Genomic DNA, 24,429 nt, shown 5'->3' on the forward strand with positions numbered 1-24,429 from the left:
TCAGTTAGCTGAAGGCAAAATGTGTGATTGTGATCTATAATCTAGTATTTATATTTTATTTCAATTACCAAATTCTATCTGAATTTTCTCAGAATTCTCTTTAAGACTTGAAAGTCACCACTTAACAAATGGTTTACTAGCACATCCTTAATTTCCATTCAGATTAGAAACCATAAGCCACACTTTCCTACTTCCTTTCATACTCTGAGAGGTTCCACCTCTTTAGACCGTGAGAGGGGCGTGTTATAGAGGGGTGGAGCCCACCTTCATTTGAGGACGAGACCTCGAGACTCCTGGAACGCCTCTGGTATTTAACCACCACACCCATCTCACACTCCATAGCTGGGATTGTTCTGCACAGCATCTGAAATCTGGTGATCACTTAAGTAAGTACAAATCTGGTTTCTTTAGTTCTTCAACTTCTGCATTCAGTAAGTTACTTTTTAAAATACAAAACTAAAGGTGTCAGGTTAGAAGTACAGTATATCTCAACCTTAACTGTCTTTTTATTTTAACATTAGCAATTTGGCATGCACAGAGATTTCTCAAAATAAAAAAGACTACTCAGGCGACAGCCTTGTGTTAAAACATTAACCCTAACATTGTGAGACATGACTGAGAAATAGATCTGCATCACTTGCTTTAAAGAATTTTCCCAGCATGCACTCATCACGGGTGTGTCTGTTTGCTTAGGTTTTACCAAATGCTGGTTTTTAAAATGAATGTTTACGAGTCCTGTTTTGTCTAATTACCTAGCAACTGCTGCACAGTAAGTTTTACTTGTGACATTTAAAAAAAAGAAAAGAATAGCATGTTTGTCAAGCATTTGGGTGTTTTTGGCATTAATTATAATATTGGAAGTTAAAGATTTAATGAGAGGTCACTATTAAAAAAGTAGAAATCAAACCAGAAATGACTTTTATTGCTGTTCTTTCTCACAGTTTGTTTTCTTGATATATAACAAAATAATGTGTTTTTAAATGTTAGAAAAGCTTTGCTTTATGACTCATGGGACATTATTGCAGGATGCGATGACTACGTTTTTCTTAACACAAGATGGGGCAATGAAGTGCTGTTCTCCCCATGAACTAACATGCCCTCTGCTGTTCAGCATTACATAACTCTGTAAAGCATGTGACGGTACACTCAGAGTCTTCTCTCAAGACCGAGACTGCTCTCTGTGCACTTATTGTTGCAGAAAACCAATGTAAATCAGTTTACAGCATATAAAGAAAAATATCATGGAAATTAATAGGTGTGGCTGCTCTCCACAGGAAGTCCAGGATGGCTTTGGTTTCTGAGTTCTTAGGACAGCTCACTCTCCAGCTGGGCGGTGTAAGTTTTCATTCAAGCCTTTTTATCCGTAGTGAACATGTTTATTTCTATGGAAGCTTGTTTCCATAAAAAAAAAAAAAAAAAAAAAAAAAAATTTGCAATTCTGGCTTTATATCTTATATCTGACTGCATTTAACAAAATTATTTGTTAATTTATTTAACAAGCTTCCATAATTTTCCACATGATTATGTAATGACTCCCCCACATATCACAACTAAACATTTTTATATAAATATTTATGAAATGAATATTTATATATAGATATATATTAAAACTATATAAATCAAAACCAATATTTAAAAATATGTGTGTATATATATATATATATATATATATATATATATATATATATATATATATATATATATATATATATATATACACAGAGAGAGAGAGAGAGAGAGAAATATATATAATATCTATATATATATATATATATATATATATATATATATATATATAGAGAGAGAGAGAGAAAATATATATATAAAAAATATATATATTTAAAAAAAAAAAATATATATAAAAATATATATATATAAAAAAAAATATATATATATATATATATAAAAAATGTAAAAAAAAAAAAGAACACACATATATAAAAATATTTTCAAAAACTGTTTTTGCTATATAAACATTACATTAAAAATACAAAAAGTGTGTGCACCATCTATTTATGGCATTATCACATTGTTCCACCCTAGGGAGACCCCACCTACCCTACTGTGGTCCCGGCGCCTAACTTTGATCCAGATAAGGATGCTGTCAGAATTGAGACCGCTATCAAAACTAAAGGTAAGAGAGCTGAACCACTGCCCTAAACACATCTGGTGTCCTGTGAGAGGCCAGATGTATTTGTGCCATCTGTCTTCAAGCCTGTAATTTGATGATGATGAGCCATTAAACAAACAATAGACAATCATGTTTGGCTGTGGGCTTTGTCCCGCCCCTTTTCTTTGTGTGCTGTGCCCCGTAATGAAGTAAAAAAATGGCCACAACGGGCAGCAGTGGTAGAAGTGAGTCATCATCCTGTCTGGAAGGGATTGAACCGCATGTGGAACATTTTCAGGCCAACGCCTGCTTGCAGCAACCACATTCCTCCCAATCACTGGCTTTGTACTCTATTCCGCTTTATAAACTCTCTACTGAGGTTCTACATGCATGAATGATGATTTTGCCAAATATCCAAAATAATAGTCAACAGAATTTCTAAACATTTAATTTGTTGTTTTTTATTGTAACGATTTTATGACCTTTCCAAATTAGCATTTTTCACAAGTTTTGTAAAGTGACATTTTATTCATGTTTTTTTAAATGATAAAAAATAACTTCTACATAATATTTTAATATGACAAAGGTAACTTTTTTAATTTAAAAAAATAAATAAAAAAAATGACTATTTGTTTTAGGGGTTGATGAGCACACCATAATTGATGTTCTCACCAAACGGACATATGACCAACGGCGAGAAATCGCCTTTGCATATGAGAGGAGAGCCAAGAAGGTCAGTATATACTATGTACTTCTGTGTTTATGTATCCTTTTCCATTTTTTGTAATAATGCTCATTCATCACTTCTTCAGGATATGATCTCAGCCCTGAAGGGGGCGCTGTCTGGCACCCTGGAAACAGTCATCCTGGGCCTCATGAAGAGCACAGCCCAGTACGATGCCTCTGAAATCAAATCCTCCATCAAGGTGAACATTAAGGATGACTTATAATGCTTTTTTACATTTTCATTTTTACGTTTGCTCACAAAATCTTTGCATTCCTCCAAGTAAGTTTGGGTTCCCTCGCAAAAGTTTTGGGTTCCCCCGAGAAAGTTTGCGTGCCCTTGCAAAAGTTTTGTTTTAAGAAATATGTGAAAATAATGTTTTTTGAACATTCAAGAATGAAAATCTTAGACAAAATCAAGACTTTTGAAAAGGGCTTAGTATGGCCTCTTTAAAGACTCTTTTTTTCATTGCTTAGAAGAAATGGGAGTGAAATCTGCATGGTCATGGTTCTCAAAAGCAGAATATCTGTGTGTTTTCAGGGTCTTGGAACCGATGAAGAGTCTCTGATTGAGATCCTCTGCTCTCGAAGCAGTGCTGAGCTCATGGATATTAAGAAAGTCTACAAGGAATGTGAGTATGGGAGTATTTAAGTGCAATGATTAGGAGCATGTGGTTGTGATATAAACCTGCGTGTCTTATCGCAGTGTTCAAGAAGGACCTGGAGAAGGATGTGGCTGGAGATACTTCAGGAGACTTTGCTAAACTTCTATTGGCTCTGGTTCAGGTGGGGTAAACTTTTCTCATGTGCTTTAAATACTACGTGGAACCATTTAAAAGTCTGAATTAAGATTCTGAGGATTTGTTTAACATATAATTTGTAATGTCACATGACCCCATCCCACATCAGACCAAGAGAGATGAGCCCGGATCCGTCGTTGACTACCAGAAAATCGATGAAGATGCCAGAGTAAGTTCTTGTGGTTTATCCCTCAGCATTTAATTGAAACATAAAATAATTATATATGTGGATTTAATATTCGGAAATCAAGCCTTTATTAGAGCAACAGTATTTAATCAAAACCTCTAATCCTAAATATTAAACTTCAGTTAAATATTAAAAACATTTTATATACCATTTATTTGCATTTATTGTAAGTAAATATTAACTTTATAAAAAAAGTAATACATTTACAATACATTAATTTATAATATATTATATATATATATATAATATAATGTATACATTTATTATATATAAATTGTTGATTTTCAGAAATTATACATTTATTTTAATTATATACTATACATTTAGATTTATTTTAAATATCACTATATTTATAATCTGTGCAGGCCCTGTATGAGGCTGGAGTCAAACGGAAAGGCACTGATGTGAAGTGCTGGATCTCCATCATGTCTGAGAGAAGCGTTCCTCACCTCCAGAAAGGTTTGAGATTCTTTTAAACACCGTTTTGCATCTCATAATATAGTAGCGCCCATATAATTAATGTGAATTTTGTGTTTCTGTTTATAGTGTTTGACAGATACAAGAGCTACAGCCCTTATGACATGCAGGAGAGCATCCGCAAAGAGGTGAAAGGAGATCTGGAGAAGTCCTTCCTTACCTTGGGTGAGACTTTGCTTTGAAGACCCCATGAAGCTCAGTTTTCCTCTCAGCGCTGATGTATATCCTGTTGAAACAGGAAGTTAGGGCGGAATAGAGCAAAGTGGTCATCTGCTTTTGTATATCTAGCCTTTAGCCAAACTCTTGGACCAAACCATAGACCAAAAGCAATGAAAACACTTTAAAAAATAAATACATTTCAGCCACTTGCTTCAATAAATTAAGGTTAGAGAAGGAATTAAAATATGAGCATTGGTGGAACCAAAGAAACACAGCAAAAGCATGACTAGCTACTTGCTAATGCTAGTCAAATGGAGCTGGTATTTATAGTTTTGGAGGATGGACATTTTCATTCTTAGTTATCAATATTTTTTATCCATTTTGCAGGAGGACAAAGTGAATTTAAATGTGTCTAATCTATATGTTAAATTTGTCGAGCTTTAACTGTACTTTAGCATATGCATTAGCATTCAAAAGTTTGGGGTCGGTACATTAATGTGTTTTGAAATCAGTCACTACAGAAACATTGTGAAATATTATTACAATTTAAAATAAGGTTTTTTCTGTTTCAATATAAAATGTAATTTATTCCTGTGATCAAAGCTGAATTTTCAGCATCATTACTCCAGTCTTCAGTGTCACATGATCCTTCAGAAATCATTATAATATGCTGGTTTGATGCTCAAGAAGCATTTCTTATTATTATCAATGTTAAAAAACAGTTGTGCTGCCTTGATATGTTTATGGAAACCCTGATACATTTTAAAGGATTTTTTTTTTTTTTGATGAAGAACAGCATTTATTTTAAATAGAAATCTTTTGTTATTGTACTTTATAAATGTATTTACTATTTTGATCACTTTATTGTGTCCTTGCTGAATAAAAGTATTAATTTCCTTTAAAAAGTGCAATCTTACTGGCCCCAGACTTTTGAACAGCAGTGTAGATGACCTTAAAACTTGCAGACTTTGACTAAAAGTTACAAAATTCTTTAGAAAAGGCTTTAAGTTCAAGTCAAATCCACAGTTTTTATGAGTCAGAAAGCTACTATTAACCCAGCAGCTGAATCTAATCTCCACATCTTCTCTTCCTCAGTTCAGTGCTTTGAAAACAAACAGCTGTATTTCGCCAACAAACTGCAAGACGCCATGAAGGTAAAATATGTTTCATCTGCCAACACTTTTTATTCTTCCCTGGGCTTGGAAGAAAGTATTAAAAAAAGTTCATCTGTAATGTGTCTGCGGATGTTTCAGATGTCTTGCAGTGGAATTGCATCAGGCGGTGCGCTTCTCGTTTAATCTTGCGTATTTGTGTCTTTTAGAGCAAAGGAGCGAATGAAAAGGTGCTGACCCGGATCATTGTGTCCCGATGCGAGGTGGACCTCAAGAAGATCAGACAAGAGTTCAAGGCCCACCACGGGAAGTCTCTGTACCAGACCATTACTGTACGTTCCTGTAATATTGTTTTCTAACTACTGTACACCAAGGTGGAAAACTATGGAAGCTTGTTTGCGCATGTAATTCTCACAATATCTCACAATTCAGAGAAGTAGTCGCAATTCTAAAAAATAAAGCCTGAATTGTGAGATAAAAACTCTTTATATCCCACAATTCTGACTTTTTGCGAGTTTATGTCCCACAATTTAAAAAAAATTCTCACTTTTGTCTCTTAATTGCGAGTTTATATCTCACAATTCTGACTTTTTTCTCGCAATCACGAGTTTATATCTCACAATTCTGACTTTTTTCTCGCAATCACGAGTTTATATCCCACAATGCTGACTTTTTCTCAGAAATAATTTAAAACTCAAAATCCTGACTTTTCTTGTAATTATGAGTTTATACGAGTTTACTTTTTTCTCGCAATCGCAAGTTTATATGCAACAATTCAGATTTTTTCTCACAAAACAAGTTTATATCTCGCAATTCTGACTTTTGTCTTGCAATTACGAGTTTATATCTCACAATTCTGACCTTTTCCTTGCAATTACGAGTATCACCATTCTGACTTTTTTCTTGCAATTGTGAGTTTATATCCCACAATCCTGACTTCTCACAATTGCGAATTTATATCTTGAAATTCTGACTTTATAAGTCACAATTGTGACTTTTTCTCGGAAATTAGTTTAAAACTCACAATTCTGACTTTTCTCGCAATTACGAGTTTATATCATGCAATTTTTACTTTTTTCTCGCAATCTTGAGTTTATATGCAACAAATCTGTTTTTTTTCTCACAAAACGAGTTTATATCTCACAATTCGGACTTTTTTCTTGCAATTCCGAGTTTATATCTCGCAATTCTGACCTTTTTCTTGCAATTACGAATTTATATCTCGCAACTCTGACTTTTTTCTTGCAATTACGAGTTTATATCTCACAATTCTGACCTTTTTCTTGCAATTACGAATTTATATCTCGCAACTGACTTTTTTCTTGCAATTACGAGTTTATATCTCGCAATTCTGACCTTTTTCTTGCAATTACGAGTATCACCATTCTGACTTTTTTCTTGCAATTGTGAGTTTATATCCCACAATTCTGACTTTTTTTCTCGCAATTGCGAGTTTATATCTAGAAATTCTCACAATTGCGAGAAAAAAAAGTCGCAATTACTTTTTTTTATTCTGTGGTGGAAACAATCAATCAGTTCTCAGATATTGAGGAGCCTCTAAATATGCATTGCTTTGTATGTGTTTAATGTTCTCAGGAGCACACAAAGGGAGACTACCAGAGGGCCCTGCTGAGCCTGTGCGCTGGAGACGATTAAGTCGACCATCCCGACAGAGTTTGAGAGGGGCTACGCGAAGGACTTGAGCTCTGCGCAGGTCCAGACAGATCTCCTGTGCCTGGCCTTGAATATAGTCCCTAACCTGCTGCAGCTTTAGAGACATGCACTCGCTTAGACTGGAAATAAGCATGTGTTTTCCATTAAGAAGGATTGCAACATGAAATACACTCTTAAAAATAAAGGTTCTAAAAAGGTTTTTTTTTTTATTATTGCACAGATATCATAGAAGAACCATTTTTGGCTCCCCAAAGAACCTTTCACCGAACTGTTCTTTAAACGATTATTTTTCTTATTGTGAAGAACATTTTAATAATCTAAAGAACCTTTTGAACCTATGAAGAACCTATGAAGAACAGAAAGGTTCCAGGGATAATAAAGGTTCTTAAAGGAACCATCAATGCCAATTGAGAACCTTTGTTTTTAAGAGTGTATACAAGATCTAAAGATGCCATTTAGCCACAGTAAAGTGAATCGCCAATAAAGTGAACTGATATCCTTCTTGTACAAGGAATACACTTTTACTTTTCTGAGCAGATATTTGTACTGTTACCCATTTTTTCTATACTGACAAATAAAACAAAACCATTCATTTCTGCTTCATTTTTTGGTCTTCTAAAGTAAGAGTCATATGTTGAACTTTTTTATTTGTATTTAAATGAGATACAATGACCCCTCAAAGAATTATTTGGACACTTACACCACATTTAAACATGAATGAACATTAATTAATATCTATTGGTTTATCATTTAAAATGTCATTTTGTATTGTCATTTTGTGGGGGGAGGTTTATCACATTATGAAATAAATGTTTTTCTCCAAAACACGTTGGCCACAATTATTCATACCCTTTTATTAAATACTTTTTGCAATCTCCTTTTGCCAAGATAACAGATCTGAGTCTTCTCCTATAATGCCTGATGAGTTTGGAGAACACCTGACAAGAGATCAGAGACCATTCCTCCATACAGAATCTCTCCAGATCCTTCAGATTCCCAGATCCATGTTTGTGCTTCTTCTCTTCAGTTCACTCCACTCATCAGGTCAGGGGACTGGGACGGTCATGGCAGAAGCTTCATTTTGTGCTCCCTAACACATTTTTGTGTTGATTTTGATGTTTGTTTTGGATCGTTGTCCTGATGGAAGATCCAACCACGGCCCATTATAAGATTTCTAGCAGAAGGCGTCAGGTTTTGATTTTTTATCTGTTGATATTTGATAGAATCCACGATGCCATGTATCTGAACAAGAAGTACAGGACCTCCAGCAGAAAAATAGGTCCACAACATTAAAGATCCAATGGTATATTAAATTGTACACATAGGGTACTTTTTATCCTTGTGCTCACCAAACCCATCTAGTGTGTTTGCTGCCAAAAAGCTCTTTTTTTAGTTTCATCTGACCACAGATCCCTGTGCCGTCTGAAGTTCCAGTCGTGTCTGACAACTGAATATGCTGGAGTTTGTTTTTGGATGAGCGAGGAGCATTTTTCTTGAAAACCTCCCAAACAACATGTGGGGATGTAGGGGTTGTTTGATTTTTTTTTTTTTTTTTAATAGGCTTTCTGACCCCAAGACTCAACTAATCTCTGCAATTCTCCATCTGTGATTATTGAAGAGTCTTTGGCCACTCAAACTTTCATCCTCACCGTCCATTAAGACAATATAGACACACGTCCTCTTCCTTGCAGATTCGTAACATCTTTAGTTGATTATACTGTAACTTCTTAATTATTGCCCTGATGGTCAAAATGGGGATTTTCAACTCTTTAGCTATTTTCTTACAACCACTCTCTATTTTGTGATGCTCAACAATCTTTTGCTGCACATCAGAACTATATTCTTTGGTTTTACTCATTGTGATGGATGATTAAGGGAATTTGGCCTTTGTGTTTCCTCATATTTAAACTCCTGTGAAACAAGAAGTCATAGCTGGACAATGTCATGTTCCTAGTCACCCTGGTGTGCTAAAAAAAAGGGTAAATATTAATGGGAATATACTTCAGAGATATTTTATTCATAAAAAATTCTAGGGGTATGAATAATTGTGGCCAACGTGTTTTGGAGAAAAACATTTATTTCATAATGTGATTTCCCCCCCACTTTCAATTCTTTTACTTCAATGAAAGGTTAGATTTTTGCCAATTTTTTGAATGAAAAATCAAAAGGATAAACCATGCAGATTTATTTTTTACAGCCATTTTTGATCATATTTACCAGGGGTATGATTAATTCTGAGCGCGACTGTATGTGTGTATATATATATATATACACGCATATACACACAATTTTATCAATTTTTAAAGGGCCTTAAGTTTTCAAAAATATTAATTTATTTATATACACTTATTTATTGGCTGTTCACAAGGGGTAGGGATCAGCTGCAAATTTTAAATAAAAAAAAAGTGTAAAGTGTAAAAATATATTTTTTAAAGATGCTTTTGACCACTATTTATTGTGAAAACACCAGACAAATAAATGCTATATATTAATTATTTTAATTAATATTTTTATTTATTATAAAAATTTAAATGATTTGTTAATTTAATATTTTTTTGCCATTAGTACTGTAAACATTTAGAGAATTCATTGTCTTCATATTATACTTACTATTTCAAACACCACAAATAATCTTAATATAATCTTATTATAGTATATTGATGCCTTAGGAAAGAAGTCCTTAGCAAGGTAATCACCATATTTTGGGCATATTTGGCATCAAAAAGTTGATTACCCAATTACTTATTGGGCCTTTTGTAAGTTGTAAATTAGCTGCAAGTAGTGGGTTGCATTTATTATGTATTTCCACTAGAGAGCGATAGAGCCACAGGGTGCGTGTGTGTGTGTCTGTGGTGTGTGTGTGTGTGTGTGTGTGTGTGTGTGTGTGTGTGTGTGTGTGTGTGTGTGTGTGTGGCTGACAGCCAGAAAACATCTACCGCTTGCTGTGGGATTACTTTGATGTTTGCAACTGCCTTTTTAATTATTATTTTTTATTCAATAACAAATACTTAATATTTGATCTCCAGTGGAATTAACATATTTTATCCCTTTAGTTTAAAAAGAAATGAAAAAGTAGTAACTTAGAAATGAGAGAGTATTTTCCTACTGTTTGAGATTCTGCTTGTGATCAAATTTAAATATGCTTTACATACATGAATTACATATCACCGCATAAAAGGTTTAATTACAAAACACTTTCCCTGACTGGATACTTGAGGGAATCCGGCGTCGTATTTTAACACCCAATCATTTCCATGATAATCACCCACAACATATTGACACGCCTCAGCCAGTCCATTCATTTCACTACATAATCGGCCAACGACTCAATGTCATTTAGATGTGAATTTCCTCTCTAGACATGCTTTATGGGAGCAATAAAACTGTTTTCACGCTGCCTTCTCCTGTTCATTCTTTGGCGAGGAGGCTTTATTTAGATGTTTTAATCATTAGTGTGTTTTGCTGTGTTTGTTTGGTGCTAATTTTTTAATTAAAAATGTTAATTTAACCTCCAGCTAACTTGATTAGCATACCAGAAAGAGGTTCCTCCACTAGATCCTTCCCCTGTTTAGTTTGTGGTCTCTGAGGGTGAGATCCGCTGAAGAGTTGACAATGCATTTCTAACGGCCCCAGCAGGCCTCGTTCCTTTATAGAGAGAGAAACCTAATGAGAGAAACCTTTGGAGGAAGATAGGAATTCAAATGAATAAAGGGCCTTGATATCTCTCACCTCTCTTCACTTGGAGATCTTGAGCTGGACAGCTATAATGACGTTGTTTTCACATGGATGATGTTTCCTACGCAAAGAAAAGAATGCAATTTTAGCTATTGCATAGAGGAAAAAATAATTCAGTAAAATTTTGCATTGTGTGTGACCATGAATTATTAAAAATGTGTTGAGAATTTTATATATTTTGTTGGTAACACTTTACAATGAGGTCCCATTAGTTAATGCATTAACTAAAATGACTTAATAATAAGCAATCAATTTGTTACATTTATTCATCTTTGTTAACATTCATAAATAAAAATGCATCTGCTCATTGTTATTTCATGTCAGCTCTGGTCCATTAAATAAATCTTAATCCAACTTTTGATTTTAAAATGTATTAATAGGTTAAATGCTTAGAATAATACATTTTGTAGAATATTCTTTTATCGTTGGTTCATGCTATACTAACTAATGTGAACAAATGCAACCTTATTGTAAAGTGTTACCATTTTGTTTTGTATAGTGGCCTCAGTCCCATTATAATTATAGTATTTATTTAAAATTACTATTAAAATTTATAATATATACAGTATATAAATATATATATATATATATATATATATATATATATATACATATATACATATATATACAGTATATATATATATATATATATATATATATATATATATTTTTTTTTTTTTTTTTTTTTTTTTACAAATTAGTGCCATTCTAACTGTTGCGTGAATAAGTATTCACAAGTATATTTACTTGAATAAGTGTTTAAGTATATAACAGCATAAACTTTTAGTATTGTGACTTTGTATGCCATGTTGAATACAAATGCATAGGCTTAAAAGATAAATAACGTTATATATATATATATATATATATATATATATATATATATATATATATAGGCTAAATAAGTGGTTTCAGGCGTGGGAATAAAAATTATTTCAAAAACTTTTTTTAAAACACTTGAAATATTAAACACTGTTTAATAACACTCAAGTATAATAGAAAAAATGATAAATTATATTCAATAAATAGAAGTACAAGTAATTTGTGTAAATTATGTTGCGTGGAGAGAAAAAAACAAATATTTTCCTTTTTTAACAATTAGCAACAATATGAAAAATGTTCAACTTTTTCAGAGGATCTACATTCGGATCACTCGAGGACGAAAATTCCTTCTAAAGTTTATAAGCCTTAAAATTTATTATTTTGTGATAATATTGATGAGGACATTACCCCTTTGTGCTGTTTTATGTTTATTGCCAATAAAAGATAAAATACAGAGTAAAGGGGGTTAAAACAGTATTTTGCAAAGCAGGCCCGAGATTTACTTCCAGCTCCAGTGACAGATTAATTTCTGTGTCATAAAGAGGAGAGTACCTCTCATATTTTTTCCGTTTTATGTGGATGTACAACATGCTGTTCTTCTCGACGGCTGGTCCACCGGGAGCCGGAATCCGGAGGGACTCTGACTCTCTCCCGGATTGAAACGACGCAATTTAGCACGGCAAACGCCGGCATTCAATCATTCAGATGAGACCTGGAGCCCATGAATGTCAAAGGGAGACCTCAGCACCAACAACACGAGGAGACCTCGCAAAAACACGCCGGTATGAGAGGAGAAAATGATTGACGCTTTTCAAAATGGCATGTGGTCAAGTGTGTTCAAATATGATTACATTAATCTAATGTTCGCAGAAGGGGATTTGTCTGTGGATCTCAAAGGGAAAAAACAGTATCGTTTAGGTTTAGGCCTATTGTATTTCGTTTATATACCGTTCACACACAGCGATTAAAACGGATCACGTGCACTCTACAGACTTTCACTATTTCAACCATCCTTACCTGCTAGTTTTGTAGTATTGCAATTGCAAAATCAGCCTCGGTTGTGTCGTTGGACACGGCCATCAAAACTGTGAACCAAACTTGATACATGATGGACACTAAACGGTTGTCTGTCTGATTTCTCTCCAGAAATTATGACCGAAATGTCTTTGTAACGTTACTTGTTTATATTATGCGGGTTTCCTTTAATTTCCCTCATATGCTCGTCAATGTGGGCTTGTTGTTTCCAGTAAGTTAGCTGCTTGTTGTTTCGTGTTATTTTTTCCATTTCGACTGTGAAATAAAGGCCTGAGCCAGTACTGCCTTGTGGAGAAATTAATTAGTGCAAATATTAATAATAATTCAATGCACATGCTCAAGCCAAATACTTTATAAATAGAAAGACGCTGCACTCTACTCGTTTTAAAGGGGAAATGAGCAACGAGCAAAATGGCGGAAAAAGTCCCGCCTTCTAAATAAAAGAGCCAATGGTTGATTGGTAAACTTATCAGGTCACTACAGCTGCCGTTAGATTCTCCGGTTGCCATAGAAACAGTCAGTGTTTTGAGACACACACTTACTACTGTGCATGTGCTTTGGATGCTCCACCCTGAAAAAATAAGCTTTTTTAGCGCTAATTGAACATAAGTATAAAGAAATTTAATCGAAAGCTTCGTGAACAGCTTTGGAGAACTTGATGTTTCTCCATTTAAATAAGCTTGCATACCAGAGGCGTTTCAAAGATGGCCGCTGAGTGAAATGACTCGCTTAAACGGACTTTGCTCAAGTCTTTGAGTAAGTACAGAGTGTGTGCAGTTACAACATTTTGGCTGCACGTGTACGTAACTATGCTGATGATGTTATTTACTTGTGCTTACATTATGCATAGGCTACATAAAAAATTAATTGTGCTTCACTCATGTTGGCAGAAATGTAAGAAAAAATATATTGAACACATTCACTGTGTCCGACATCGCATACTGTGTAATCTGCATGCTCCTTTTGGCAAATGTAGATATTTCCTCTTATTATACTGCATTTGGCATATAGAATACTATATAGGCCTACTGTAGAAATGGTAAGACTAGTAGCCTATGCTAGAACATAGCAAATGAACATGGACAACACACAGTTGATTAGTTGCTATAGTTGGCTATGTGATTGTTCCTTATGCCCTTTTACAAAGTATTGATTTTGTTTTTGTGGTGTAGCCTACTCAATTCATTGTTAAAAAAACAAACATTTTGTTCACGTATTTTACATTATTACAGCACCTCTCTCCCCAGTCTGGTTGAACATGCCATTTAGTTCCGGTTTCGATGAAGCCCTTCCTTCCGAAATACAAAATGTGCTGTGATTGGTTGGCTGGCCCAGTGTGTTGTGATTGGCACCACTTAGCTCATGTTCGGGAAATGTCATGCCCCTTACCATAAGTCAATTTCAAATTGCCGTCAATTTCAAACCAATTCAAGCCTGATCCAGACAAACAAGAGGATCCTCCAGAACTGATTTCACGCACTGACTTTGCACGGATTTCACAGGACGTTTCAGAGTGGTATGTTTTTTCCCCTGTAATTTTCTTATACATTTTAGATACGATGTTATACATAATTTACGATAATATTTGTTGGAAAAATAATGGTAATACAAACAGTAATCAATCACAAAAGCATGGTTCATTTTCCTAAGGGGTGGCCTTATTAAAGCTACAGTAAACACTATATCAACACTAATGTTGGCAAATAGTTTTTCCCTTTGTTTACATCACAACAACTATACAACTTATAATGGTAACTGTTAATAGAAAACGCAACTACAAATAATAAGACATACTGTTAAGACAAGAAATAAGACTAAGACAAGTTGTGATCCACAAACAACAGATTATCCTGACAAAATGGGAACTGTCTGCTCCATTTCAGGAGAAGCTTTTGTGCTTAGCCAGCATTGTACTCTCTTAGTTTCTGGAAGCTGTTCTCCGTAAAATGTGCAGCACACAGATAGACTTTGGGGTTATAATGTTCAGGAACACATCCATTTTAACCACTATTATGTCAGCCTTAGGAAGGTCAAACAAATGAGTTTTGGAAAAGCTGTGGAAAAAACAGCATCTCTTTGACAAAGCAGCAGCTCAAATAGGCCTTGCACCTTTTTTCCGTATTCCGTGGGCGAGATTATTTAAATAACATTAGTAACATTGTGAATTCATAAAGCCTGGAAAAAAACGTGTTGTAGTCCAAACGAGTCGTTCATTAGTTCGTGGAAAGTGTATTCTGTTAAATGAAAATATCTCCCTTTGGAGTGAACTTTGAGCTTTGTTATGTTGCAGATCATTTTGAATGCTCAAACATTAACATTACACTAAATAAAGTTGAAAAAGCATAGTAGGACCCCTTTAAGAGAGCACAGCTGTTCAGACACTAGTATGAAGAGCGGGCTGTGTAATACAGATTTCGTCCCCTCTTGTCGTCTGTATTGATGCCCATGGCCTGCCTGACTACTTGTGCAGTGCTGGGTATTTAATTATGGACTAGACTGGGGAACTAATGGGACAGAGTGTGCATGCTTATGTCGTTGTGTGTGCATGTGTGATCCCATGTCCTCCAGCTAGCAGTCTTGCTACTCGCATGTTCTCTGTAAAACAGTATCTCCACAGGCTAAGCCAGAAGAGCTGCTCAACATCCTCGCCAGCTACCTAAAACACAAGCAGTCCGAGGACGCCAGAGTTTGATTAATATTTCCTTAATTCTCATTATTTTATATTTCAGAGATCTCGGCTGTCCCGTGGGTTCATTAGCGGTGTAGTCGGCAGTGCGTATAGTAAACACCGACCCCAGCCTCTGTACTCTAGCCTCTGGGCTGACGGGTTCCGCTGAAGGACTGACGTGTTGAGAGGTGGCCCGTCTCCAGCAGACGCTCTCTCTCTCCGGATGGGAAGATGGGGTTGGTGCCTTTGGTGTTGTCATGACAGCTTCCTTTTATGAGGCTCAAACTCAGACAACAGAGGAAGCGCTGCTAAAGTCATTCTGTCACCGCGGCACAGGCTACGACTGAAACAATAGCACTGAAAAACACTGCTGTCAATTCTGTCTTTGTTTTGGTGGCTGCTTACAATTATTGATTCACGGTTGAATATTACTTAATTGTTCGTAAGTTTTGTGGAGATATCCGTTAGCATTCCCATTCTTCTCAATGTCAGCTGATGGGTTGTCTAAAGGCAAGGATATACTTCAAGTAAGCGAAATTGAAGAACAAACTGGTGTGACGTCATTTCGAACAAAATCAGGGCAAAATGAAGTTTGTTTGAAGTTTGTTTTTTGAGTTCGAAACAGCTTGCTGGTTTCTGCTGTTCAGTCTGTTGTACAAAGTCTGAGTCTGAGAACAAACATGACAGCTGCTTTATAGTAGAAATTGAAGTTGTGTAATTATAACTGAAAGCAACACTGACACTGTTTTTTCTTCTTTCATTTTTCATACCGTAAAGCTGCTTGCTTTAAAGCAATCTATTGTATAAAGTGGTATAAATAAACATGACGTGACTTGACTGGAGTAATGAATGGCAGAGCTGGTGTGAACATATTCACATCGCTATGATCAGATGCTTACTTAACTGCTGTTTTCTCACTGTTGTGTTTTTGTTGTGTGTTTATTTTGCTATTGTGTAGGTGGAATCAGGACAGTGTACTTCTGCTTGCAAATTTCAAGAAAAAGTAACTTTGCTGCGAGAATATCAGGGCCTTTATGCAGGCCTGTTGTTTATTTGACATGGATACCGCCATTTTGTTTCATGGGTATTTTTTGAGTATTTTTCTTTATTAGACTGGAAAAAACATGTGCCTGTTGCTGCCTTAAAGTGCACCTTGGTATCTAAATGTAATATACACTCACCTAAAGGATTATTAGGAACACCTGTTCAATTTCTCATTAATGCAATTATCTAATCAACCAATCACATGGCAGTTGCTTCAATGCATTTAGGGGTGTGGTCCTGGTCAAGACAATCTCCTGAACTCCAAACTGAATGTCAGAATGGGAAAGAAAGGTGATTTAAGCAATTTTGAGCGTGGCATGGTTGTTGGTGCCAGACGGGCCGGTCTGAGTATTTCACAATCTGCTCAGTTACTGGGATTTTCATGCACAACCATTTCTAGGGTTTACAAAGAATGGTGTGAAAAGGGAAAAACATCCAGTATGCGGCAGTCCTGTGGGCGAAAATGCCTTGTTGATGCTAGAGGTCAGAGGAGAATGGGCCGACTGATTCAAGCTGATAGAAGAGCAACTTTGACTGAAATAACCACTCGTTACAAACGAGGTATGCAGCAAAGCATTTGTGAAGCCACAACATGCACAACCTTGAGGCGGATGGGCTACAACAGCAGAAGACCCCACCGGGTACCACTCATCTCCACTACAAATAGGAAAAAGAGGCTACAATTTGCACGAGCTCACCAAAATTGGACAGTTGAAGACTGGAAAAATGTTGCCTGGTCTGATGAGTCTCGATTTCTGTTGAGACATTCAGATGGTAGAGTCAGAATTTGGCGTAAACAGAATGAGAAAATGGATCCATCATGCCTTGTTACCACTGTGCAGGCTGGTGGTGGTGGTGTAATGGTGTGGGGGATGTTTTCTTGGCACACTTTAGGCCCCTTAGTGCCAATTGGGCATCGTTTAAATGCCACGGCCTACCTGAGCATTGTTTCTGACCATGTCCATCCCTTTATGACCACCATGCATGTACCCATCCTCTGATGGCTACTTCCAGCAGGATAATGCACCATGTCACAAAGCTCGAATCATTTCAAATTGGTTTCTTGAACATGACAATGAGTTCACTGTACTAAAATGGCGCCCACAGTCACCAGATCTCAACCCAATAGAGCATCTTTGGGATGTGGTGGAACAGGAGCTTCGTGCCCTGGATGTGCATCCCACAAATCTCCATCAACTGCAAGATGCTATCCTATCAATATGGGCCAACATTTCTAAAGAATGTTTTCAGCACCGTATTCTTCGGTTCACTGCAGTTTTAAGGAGAAAATGCTCAGCAATGGTGTTGACTTATGAATTTGCACATGTTTTGTCTTAAAGCATATTAAAAACACCACACAGACATATAAACAACATTAAAAAACTTAATTTTCACCACAGGAGGACTTGAGGAATGTTCACTGAAAGGTTCTTTGGGGAACCAAAAATGGTTGTATGGAATCACTGTGAAAACCCCCTTTTGAAAATGTTTTTTTACAGAATACAGAAAGGACACCCACTAAATCTTGTTACATAGCTAGACACATGAGGAAATGTGTTATATATATTGTAATATCCTTGTATGGTTAACTGTATTTGCTGGTGTAATAGAAATCTCTTAACTAATACTGTGCTGGGAAACCAAACTATACTACTCAAGCCAAAGAAAGGAAAATGTCTGGAAACACTAACTTGTCTTGATGTGCTGAACAAAGAAAGGGCGGGTTGGTTGGATTCCTTTAGTGAGTGTGATCAGCAGTATGTAATGCTTTAGGCCTGTCTGTTTGAGGGCTGCTACAGGGAGCCCCGTCTTTCTCCCCTGTGCGCTGACGCTTTGAGATCTCCCTGTGGCAAAGCCTGGGTTCATCCTCTCTTTTTCTCTCGCTCGCTCAGCCTCAGCCTCTTTTCAAGCCGCGAGCAGTGCTATAGCAGCATTACTGCACACTGAAGACTGGGAGAAAAAGAGTTTTTTTTTTCCAAAGGTTTGCAAAACAATAGAGAAGTCTGAGTGTTGTTTGGACTGGTTGAAATTGTTCAGAATTTCGCTAAAGGCTCAATGAGATTTTTTTAGTATCTATTAATAGTATCTATTAATTTCTTCAAAACATACTGTACCTTAAAATGCAATTTATACAGACAATGAGACCTTTTCAAAAATGAATATATATATATATATATAATCAGTTTAATGTCAAAAATGGCAAGTGGTGTAACTTTTCTGATATTAAAACGACAGAAAGAAAAACAATTATAAGAATTTAGCCATAATATTTTATCATTATTTCATAAAAAATAAGTAGTGAACCAGATTAAATTTAAACTGTTTAATAATTTAAATATATTTTACTTTTGAAAAACATTTGTCTGAAAATTCCAAGTCATTGAACGCCCAGGAAGCCATTTTGTTATGACAAAAAAATAAAATAGAAAACAGGAAATTGCATCACAGTAGACCTGCCCGATTATCATGGTCAGAAAGTCGCTTGAAATGATCAGATAACTTGATAGCAAAAGTTTGTCAATATAGTACAACTGCAAAAATACATAATTGAAAAATATGTTTTAAACCCGTTTGGAAAAAAATTATGTGTAAGTATTTAATAATTGAGAAAAAAAGTCATTACTTTTTACATGATGGTTACACCACTAATTTTAGTCACAGTGTTGTTATTGTTAACTAAAACAAAAAATTCTTCACTGAAATAACGTTGAATAAAAAAGAAAAAAGAAGTATCCGATGAAACTTAAATGGAAAATTAGAAATTTACTGAACTAAAATTAGTTTTTTTGAAAATAACTAAAACTAAAATAAATATAAAAGTAAAAGTTAAATATAAATATTTCAACTAAAGCACATAAAACTACAAAATAAAATAAACAACTAAACTAAACTAAAATGCTATATTAATTACTGCTATAATAATTTATAAAACTACAACTGTAGAGTCATTCATTGAAAATATTATGTGAAACGATTGCCTACCAAAATGCAAATAAATATTAATTTTTTTTTTATCTTTTATTCATTGTGATCGTCCCAAAAGCAATGGTCTTCAGGTCTTTGTTGAAATTTTAGGCTAATGATAGGCTATCAAGATTAATACCTGATGTTCTACATATAGTGTGAAAGATTTACTACAGTACTACTACACAAACTCTTGTCTTTTCCATTTTGCGTGCTGGTCATGCGGTGCAGTCAGTGCCGGTAGGTGGGAAGGTGGCGTAAAGCCAACGGCTCTAATCATGATTGCCCGTGAAGTGGCTCTAATCATCTGTTCTGCTGCCACGACTCTCCGGCTTGTTTGTACAAGCCTGCGACGCTGTGCGTGGTGTGTATAGACAAGATATTTGTAATCGTAACTTCTTGAGAACTGGTTAAGGCAAACATTACGGGAGGTTGCATATTAATACAAGCCTCTTCTCTATAAAACAGACCCTCTTCTTGAGTGATTCAGGGTTAATGAGGACAGGCTGAAAAATGCATTTGCTGCTGAACCAGAATAGATGGCCTTAGCGGTTTCTGTTTGTTCAAATCCTTAAAATGTGTCTTGATATTAAGAATAATTCTTTAACAAATAGCATATCCTACCAAGGCAATATTGGTAGAAAAAAGGACGTCCATTTTACCTTGTGTAAATTTCACAAAATGTCACTGGTCATTCAACATAATATATTTCATCCTAATTTAATGCAAATTCTTTGCATAACATTTATGCAACTCTAAATGGTGCTCTGAATGTTTATATAAAGAAAAATCAACATTTGCAGAAAATAATTTTATAATATTTCATACATTTATATGATTTTAATATAAATTTTTATTTTATAAAGGACAAAACCCTGCTGTCCACTGATATAATAATACAATGACATTTGCGAGGAACACAAAACAGCCTCCTACTTTCAGTGTGAATTTTACCATCTGCCATTGAACCTCTAACCTGTGAATGCAGTCGGATTGGGCCAAAGTGCTTTTAATACACGATTGTCACGCTACCTTAATCCCGTCTCCTGAAGACGGGCCCGTCGCCAGTGTCCTTGTGAGGCCATGCGCTAGACTGCTTCAGCCATTCCCACACACACACACACACACCGCAGTCCCGTCATGCAAAAGATGGAAATCTGGCCCGCATCCACTCAAGCATGAACCAAATGTCAGCCGCAAGCCAGTGAGAGAGAGTACTGCGTATTAATTAGTCCACTAAAGAACCATTCATTTTTACCTGTATAACATACAATCCCTTATCGCTGTTGATATGCTGGAGTTCATATCAAGGATACGGAATATGCTTTATGAGTCACTTCGAGACTCATTATTTATATTTCTGGAAGAATAGTTTTTACACACTACAATACACATGCTCTCTTGTGACTCCTAAGGGAGACAGTTCAGTTATAGAATTCAGTTGTCACTCTGGTTTATAATCAATTTTGTGTGTGAACACTACCAAATTTAGCTCCGAATTGGACTGGCAGCCATATTCTGTGCTGTGTGAATGTGATTACCATCTAATTATGGGTTCTGTAGTGACCTGTAGCTGTTTCAGAGCTGAGTGTTGTTGAATGTGCAGCAACACTCACTTTTATTGAAGGAGGGACATGAGCCATGTTTAAGGACCTTGACTGTGTTTTTTGACTTGAGGCAGTAAAACCTTAGAAACTGCATAGTAATGCTAATATAACATAATGACAACAAATTTTGCGTTACTATCTATTATAGATGTTGAGTTAATTTCATACAAATATTTTTTAACATTTATAGGTAACATATCATTGTTCAGATTTTGTTTGTTATTTTAAGACATTTTATTTGATTTAAATAAACAGTAAAGCAATAATAATGTGAAATATGATTACAATTTAAAATAATTTTGTATTGAATATGTTTTAAAATGTAATGTATTCCTGTGATGGCAAAGCTGAAAACATTAGCCTCCAGTCTTCAGTGTCACATGATCCTTCAGAAATCATTCTAATATACTGATTTAAAGCTCCAGAAACATTTCTTCTTATTATTATTATTACAGTTTTTCTCAATTGCTTTGGCTCAATTCTCAGATCATACTTTTTTTTCTCTTAACAATAAGTTCAGATCTCTGGGCAAATAGTCTCTTGAATTGATCAGATTTGAATTTCATATTGATGTAAGCAAATTGCATGTGCTTTGTGCAAAAAAGTACAATTTCCTACAATTTGCACAATGACTAAATGCACATGGCTTGTTGATCAAAACTGATGAGTTGATTCTCAGTGAAATTGTCAAACTCTTCACAACTTCTAAACATTCTTTCATCGTGTCAGCCATCACATGCAAAATGATCCATTCAGTGATATTTGTACATTTGTATTTTTACAGTGCATTTTTTTCTAGAATTGTGTTACATGTAAACTAAAAATTCTTGTCATGGAAGAGCAATATGAAGATATGTAATGAAGAAGATATGTACTGTAAGTGTTAGAGAAAGACATAAGACAAATTTTCAGTTTACATGTAACACATTGCTGCAAAATAAATGTACTATATAAATACAATTGTTCATTTTCTTTTTGTGTACTACAGTTTTGACTTTTCCCAGTCAATTTTTGCCTATACTCTCTGAATCTGTATTTACACAGACAAAACTGACAATCCTGTACAGTAAAGAAAGCCTTTAGAGTCAACCAAAAAGTAGGAAAAAAACATGACATTTGTATAAAACAAATATCTCCATGGTGAAAAAACCTCTAAACATTTTGACCAGTGTGGCTCACATGATGACAAAAGCACTTTTTATTTTGGTGTCATTGGCCAATTTATTGACACAATAACTAGGTTTGAAGCATGAATGAAATGTTTTGGGTGAGTTACTACATTTTGCAGACATGCCATAAAGTTTGAGAAAAGCTGTAATGTTAAAAACTGTTGTGTTGCTTTATATTTTTGTGGAAACTGTGAGACAGTTTGTTTTTCAGGATCTGGTGATAAATATAAAGTTCAAAAGAACAGCATTTATTAAAAAAAAAAAAGAAAGAAATTGTTTGTAACGTTAATATATACATAAATGTCTATGTCTTTACGGTCACTTTTAATCAATTTAAAGCAAGCAAGTAAGGGTGGATGGAAAGGTTTGAATCCAAACAATACCTGAATTCTTTTTTTTTTCTGGCATAATGAATTCAAAGTTTTGAAAAAGTATCTGTTAATTCATTGCTGCTTGCTCTATCACAACACTTTGAAAAGAAGAAGGGGGTTAGGCGGGAGGAATCCATGGCTGACAACACGTTTCCCATGTGACACTTAACCTATGGAGCTTTTGGATTCTCTCTGATCATTCAGTGTTTGGTACATGTTAATTAACCCTAGGGCATAGTAGAGCGTTACAGCTTTGAAGAAGGAAATATCACAGACATCAAGAGGTGAAATAAAAAAGGAAGAGACAAAAAAATATCTTCATCACTAGCAGTTGTTTTTCACGCATACTCGGCTCACTGTCTTCTTGACTGGTTTGATTCGGCTGAGGAATGTGCGGTTTGTACATTTGAAAGCACAGTGCTCTTGTAGGTATGTTGCAAGGACGTAGAAGAAACAAGTGCAAGGGTTTGTGAATGTTGTGAATGTGCTCCATGCGACCAGAAATTCTACAGTACACTTTGATGTAGACATTTGTTGACCTACAGTACAAGAACTTGGCTAGGGTAAATTCAGGTTGATTGGGACCCAGTCAAGATTTTCCCCAGTCATTTCAATGGCAAAAAGTCTCCCAGTCAACCTGAAATCCCCCCTATTAAACATAGCTTGGACAGACTTGACCAACACATTCTCATCTCAGGGCGTCATATAGCATGCAGTGTGTTTATCGTGCAATGTATATGCGAAAATTTGTTTTTACGTGCATAGCATACGCATCGGTTGGTTAGGGTAGGTTTAGTAGTGGTGTGGGGTGCGTGTGTATTATACGTTTGGGTAGGATTAGTGGTGTGGGGTGCGTGTGTATTACACGCAATAAAGTGCGTATCAAATGCACGCGAAAACTGCGTATCATATGGACGTAAAAACTCATTTTCGTGTAAACATTGGACGATAAACACACTGCGTGCTATATGACGCCCTGAGATGAGAACGGGCTGACTTGACCCGCTTGTGTTGCTTTCAGCAATGCAAATTAGCTAAATATGGTTCCTTGCCTATAGCCATCACACAAACTATGGGAGAAATATTTGTCTGTTTCTTCTTCTTTCTTTGCTGCTGGCAGACATGATGCCCTTTTCACCTGCCTGAAAAACACAAAGCAAACTTTCTTTTTCAGAGAAAGGTGCGCAGAACTACATTGCTGAAAGTTTACAGATTAACTCGAACTTGTGTATAAAACGGATAGTTCACCCAAAAATGCAAATTCTGTCACTATTTAATCACCCTTGTGTCTTTACAAACCTGTATGACTTTCTTCTGTGGAATATAAAAGAAGAAATCATGGGAAATTAGTGCAAACGCAACCCTAGCCACTGCATAGCAACACGACAGTAAACCACTCAGAGCACATAAGCAAAAGCATAGCAATATGCTAAAAGCCACTCAAAAAACCTTAGCAACTGAAAAGTGTAACCCCTCCAGTTCTACTCGCACCGCTCCAAGCAGGATTCGAACTGGCGTTTCCAGCATGGGAGGCGGGCACGCTAACAATTAGGCTAAATTAAAGACCGCAGCCTCTAGTGTCAGTCGCTAGTGTGCCTATTGAGGCCAGGGAAGTGAGGTTTGCACGCACAGCTCTTACTAGCTGGCCTCCATCCTAAACCTCATTCCAGTTCTACTCGCACATCTCCGAGTGGGATTCGAACCTGCGTTTCCGGCATGGAAGGCGGGGGCGGTAAAAAGGACGTTAAAGACCGCAGCCTCTAGTGTCAGTC

General features: G+C 35.7%; 1 protein-coding gene and 2 long non-coding RNA genes across 4 annotated transcripts in view; 2 read left to right on the plus strand and 1 right to left on the minus strand.

Annotated features, from left to right (window-relative positions):
* The first annotated feature begins 267 nt into the window (after positions 1 to 267).
* anxa2a (annexin A2a) lies at positions 268 to 7,832 on the plus strand. Its single transcript, XM_079858797.1, has 13 exons — positions 268 to 386; positions 1,275 to 1,335; positions 2,044 to 2,134; positions 2,749 to 2,843; positions 2,923 to 3,036; positions 3,375 to 3,465; positions 3,540 to 3,619; positions 3,743 to 3,802; positions 4,186 to 4,279; positions 4,367 to 4,462; positions 5,552 to 5,610; positions 5,778 to 5,900; positions 7,165 to 7,832. Exons 2-13 carry the CDS (start codon positions 1,285 to 1,287, stop codon positions 7,222 to 7,224), a joined length of 1,014 nt encoding a protein of 337 aa, XP_079714923.1. The 5' UTR covers positions 268 to 386; positions 1,275 to 1,284; the 3' UTR covers positions 7,225 to 7,832.
* LOC307151049 lies at positions 4,458 to 12,916 on the minus strand. Its single transcript, XR_013819810.1, has 4 exons — positions 12,817 to 12,916; positions 10,972 to 11,038; positions 10,776 to 10,887; positions 4,458 to 4,523 (listed from the first exon to the last, which is right to left on the minus strand). It is a non-coding gene; the product is annotated as an uncharacterized lncRNA (long non-coding RNA).
* Positions 12,280 to 24,429, plus strand: part of LOC307151048 — a 51,896-nt gene continuing 39,746 nt past the window's right edge. For both annotated transcript variants that reach the window (XR_013819808.1, XR_013819809.1), the window contains exon 1: positions 12,280 to 12,581. This is a non-coding gene — a long non-coding RNA (uncharacterized lncRNA). The remainder of the gene's footprint in view (positions 12,582 to 24,429) is intronic.

The sequence above is a fragment of the Squalius cephalus genome (genome assembly GCF_949319135.1).
Source record: "Squalius cephalus genome assembly, chromosome: 23".
Lineage (NCBI taxonomy): Eukaryota > Metazoa > Chordata > Actinopteri > Cypriniformes > Leuciscidae > Squalius > Squalius cephalus.

What these genes read in the sequence shown, in the direction of transcription:
- anxa2a (XM_079858797.1), top strand. Translation starts at nt 1,285, where the DNA reads ATGGCTTTGGTTTCTGAGTTCTTAGGACAGCTCACTCTCCAGCTGGGC. An exon ending in TAAGAAAGTCTACAAGGAAT is followed by an intron (nt 3,466 to 3,539) that starts GTGAGTATGGGA and finishes GTCTTATCGCAG; the next exon opens with TGTTCAAGAAGGACCTGGAG. An exon ending in GAAGTCCTTCCTTACCTTGG is followed by an intron (nt 4,463 to 5,551) that starts GTGAGACTTTGC and finishes TCTCTTCCTCAG; the next exon opens with TTCAGTGCTTTGAAAACAAA.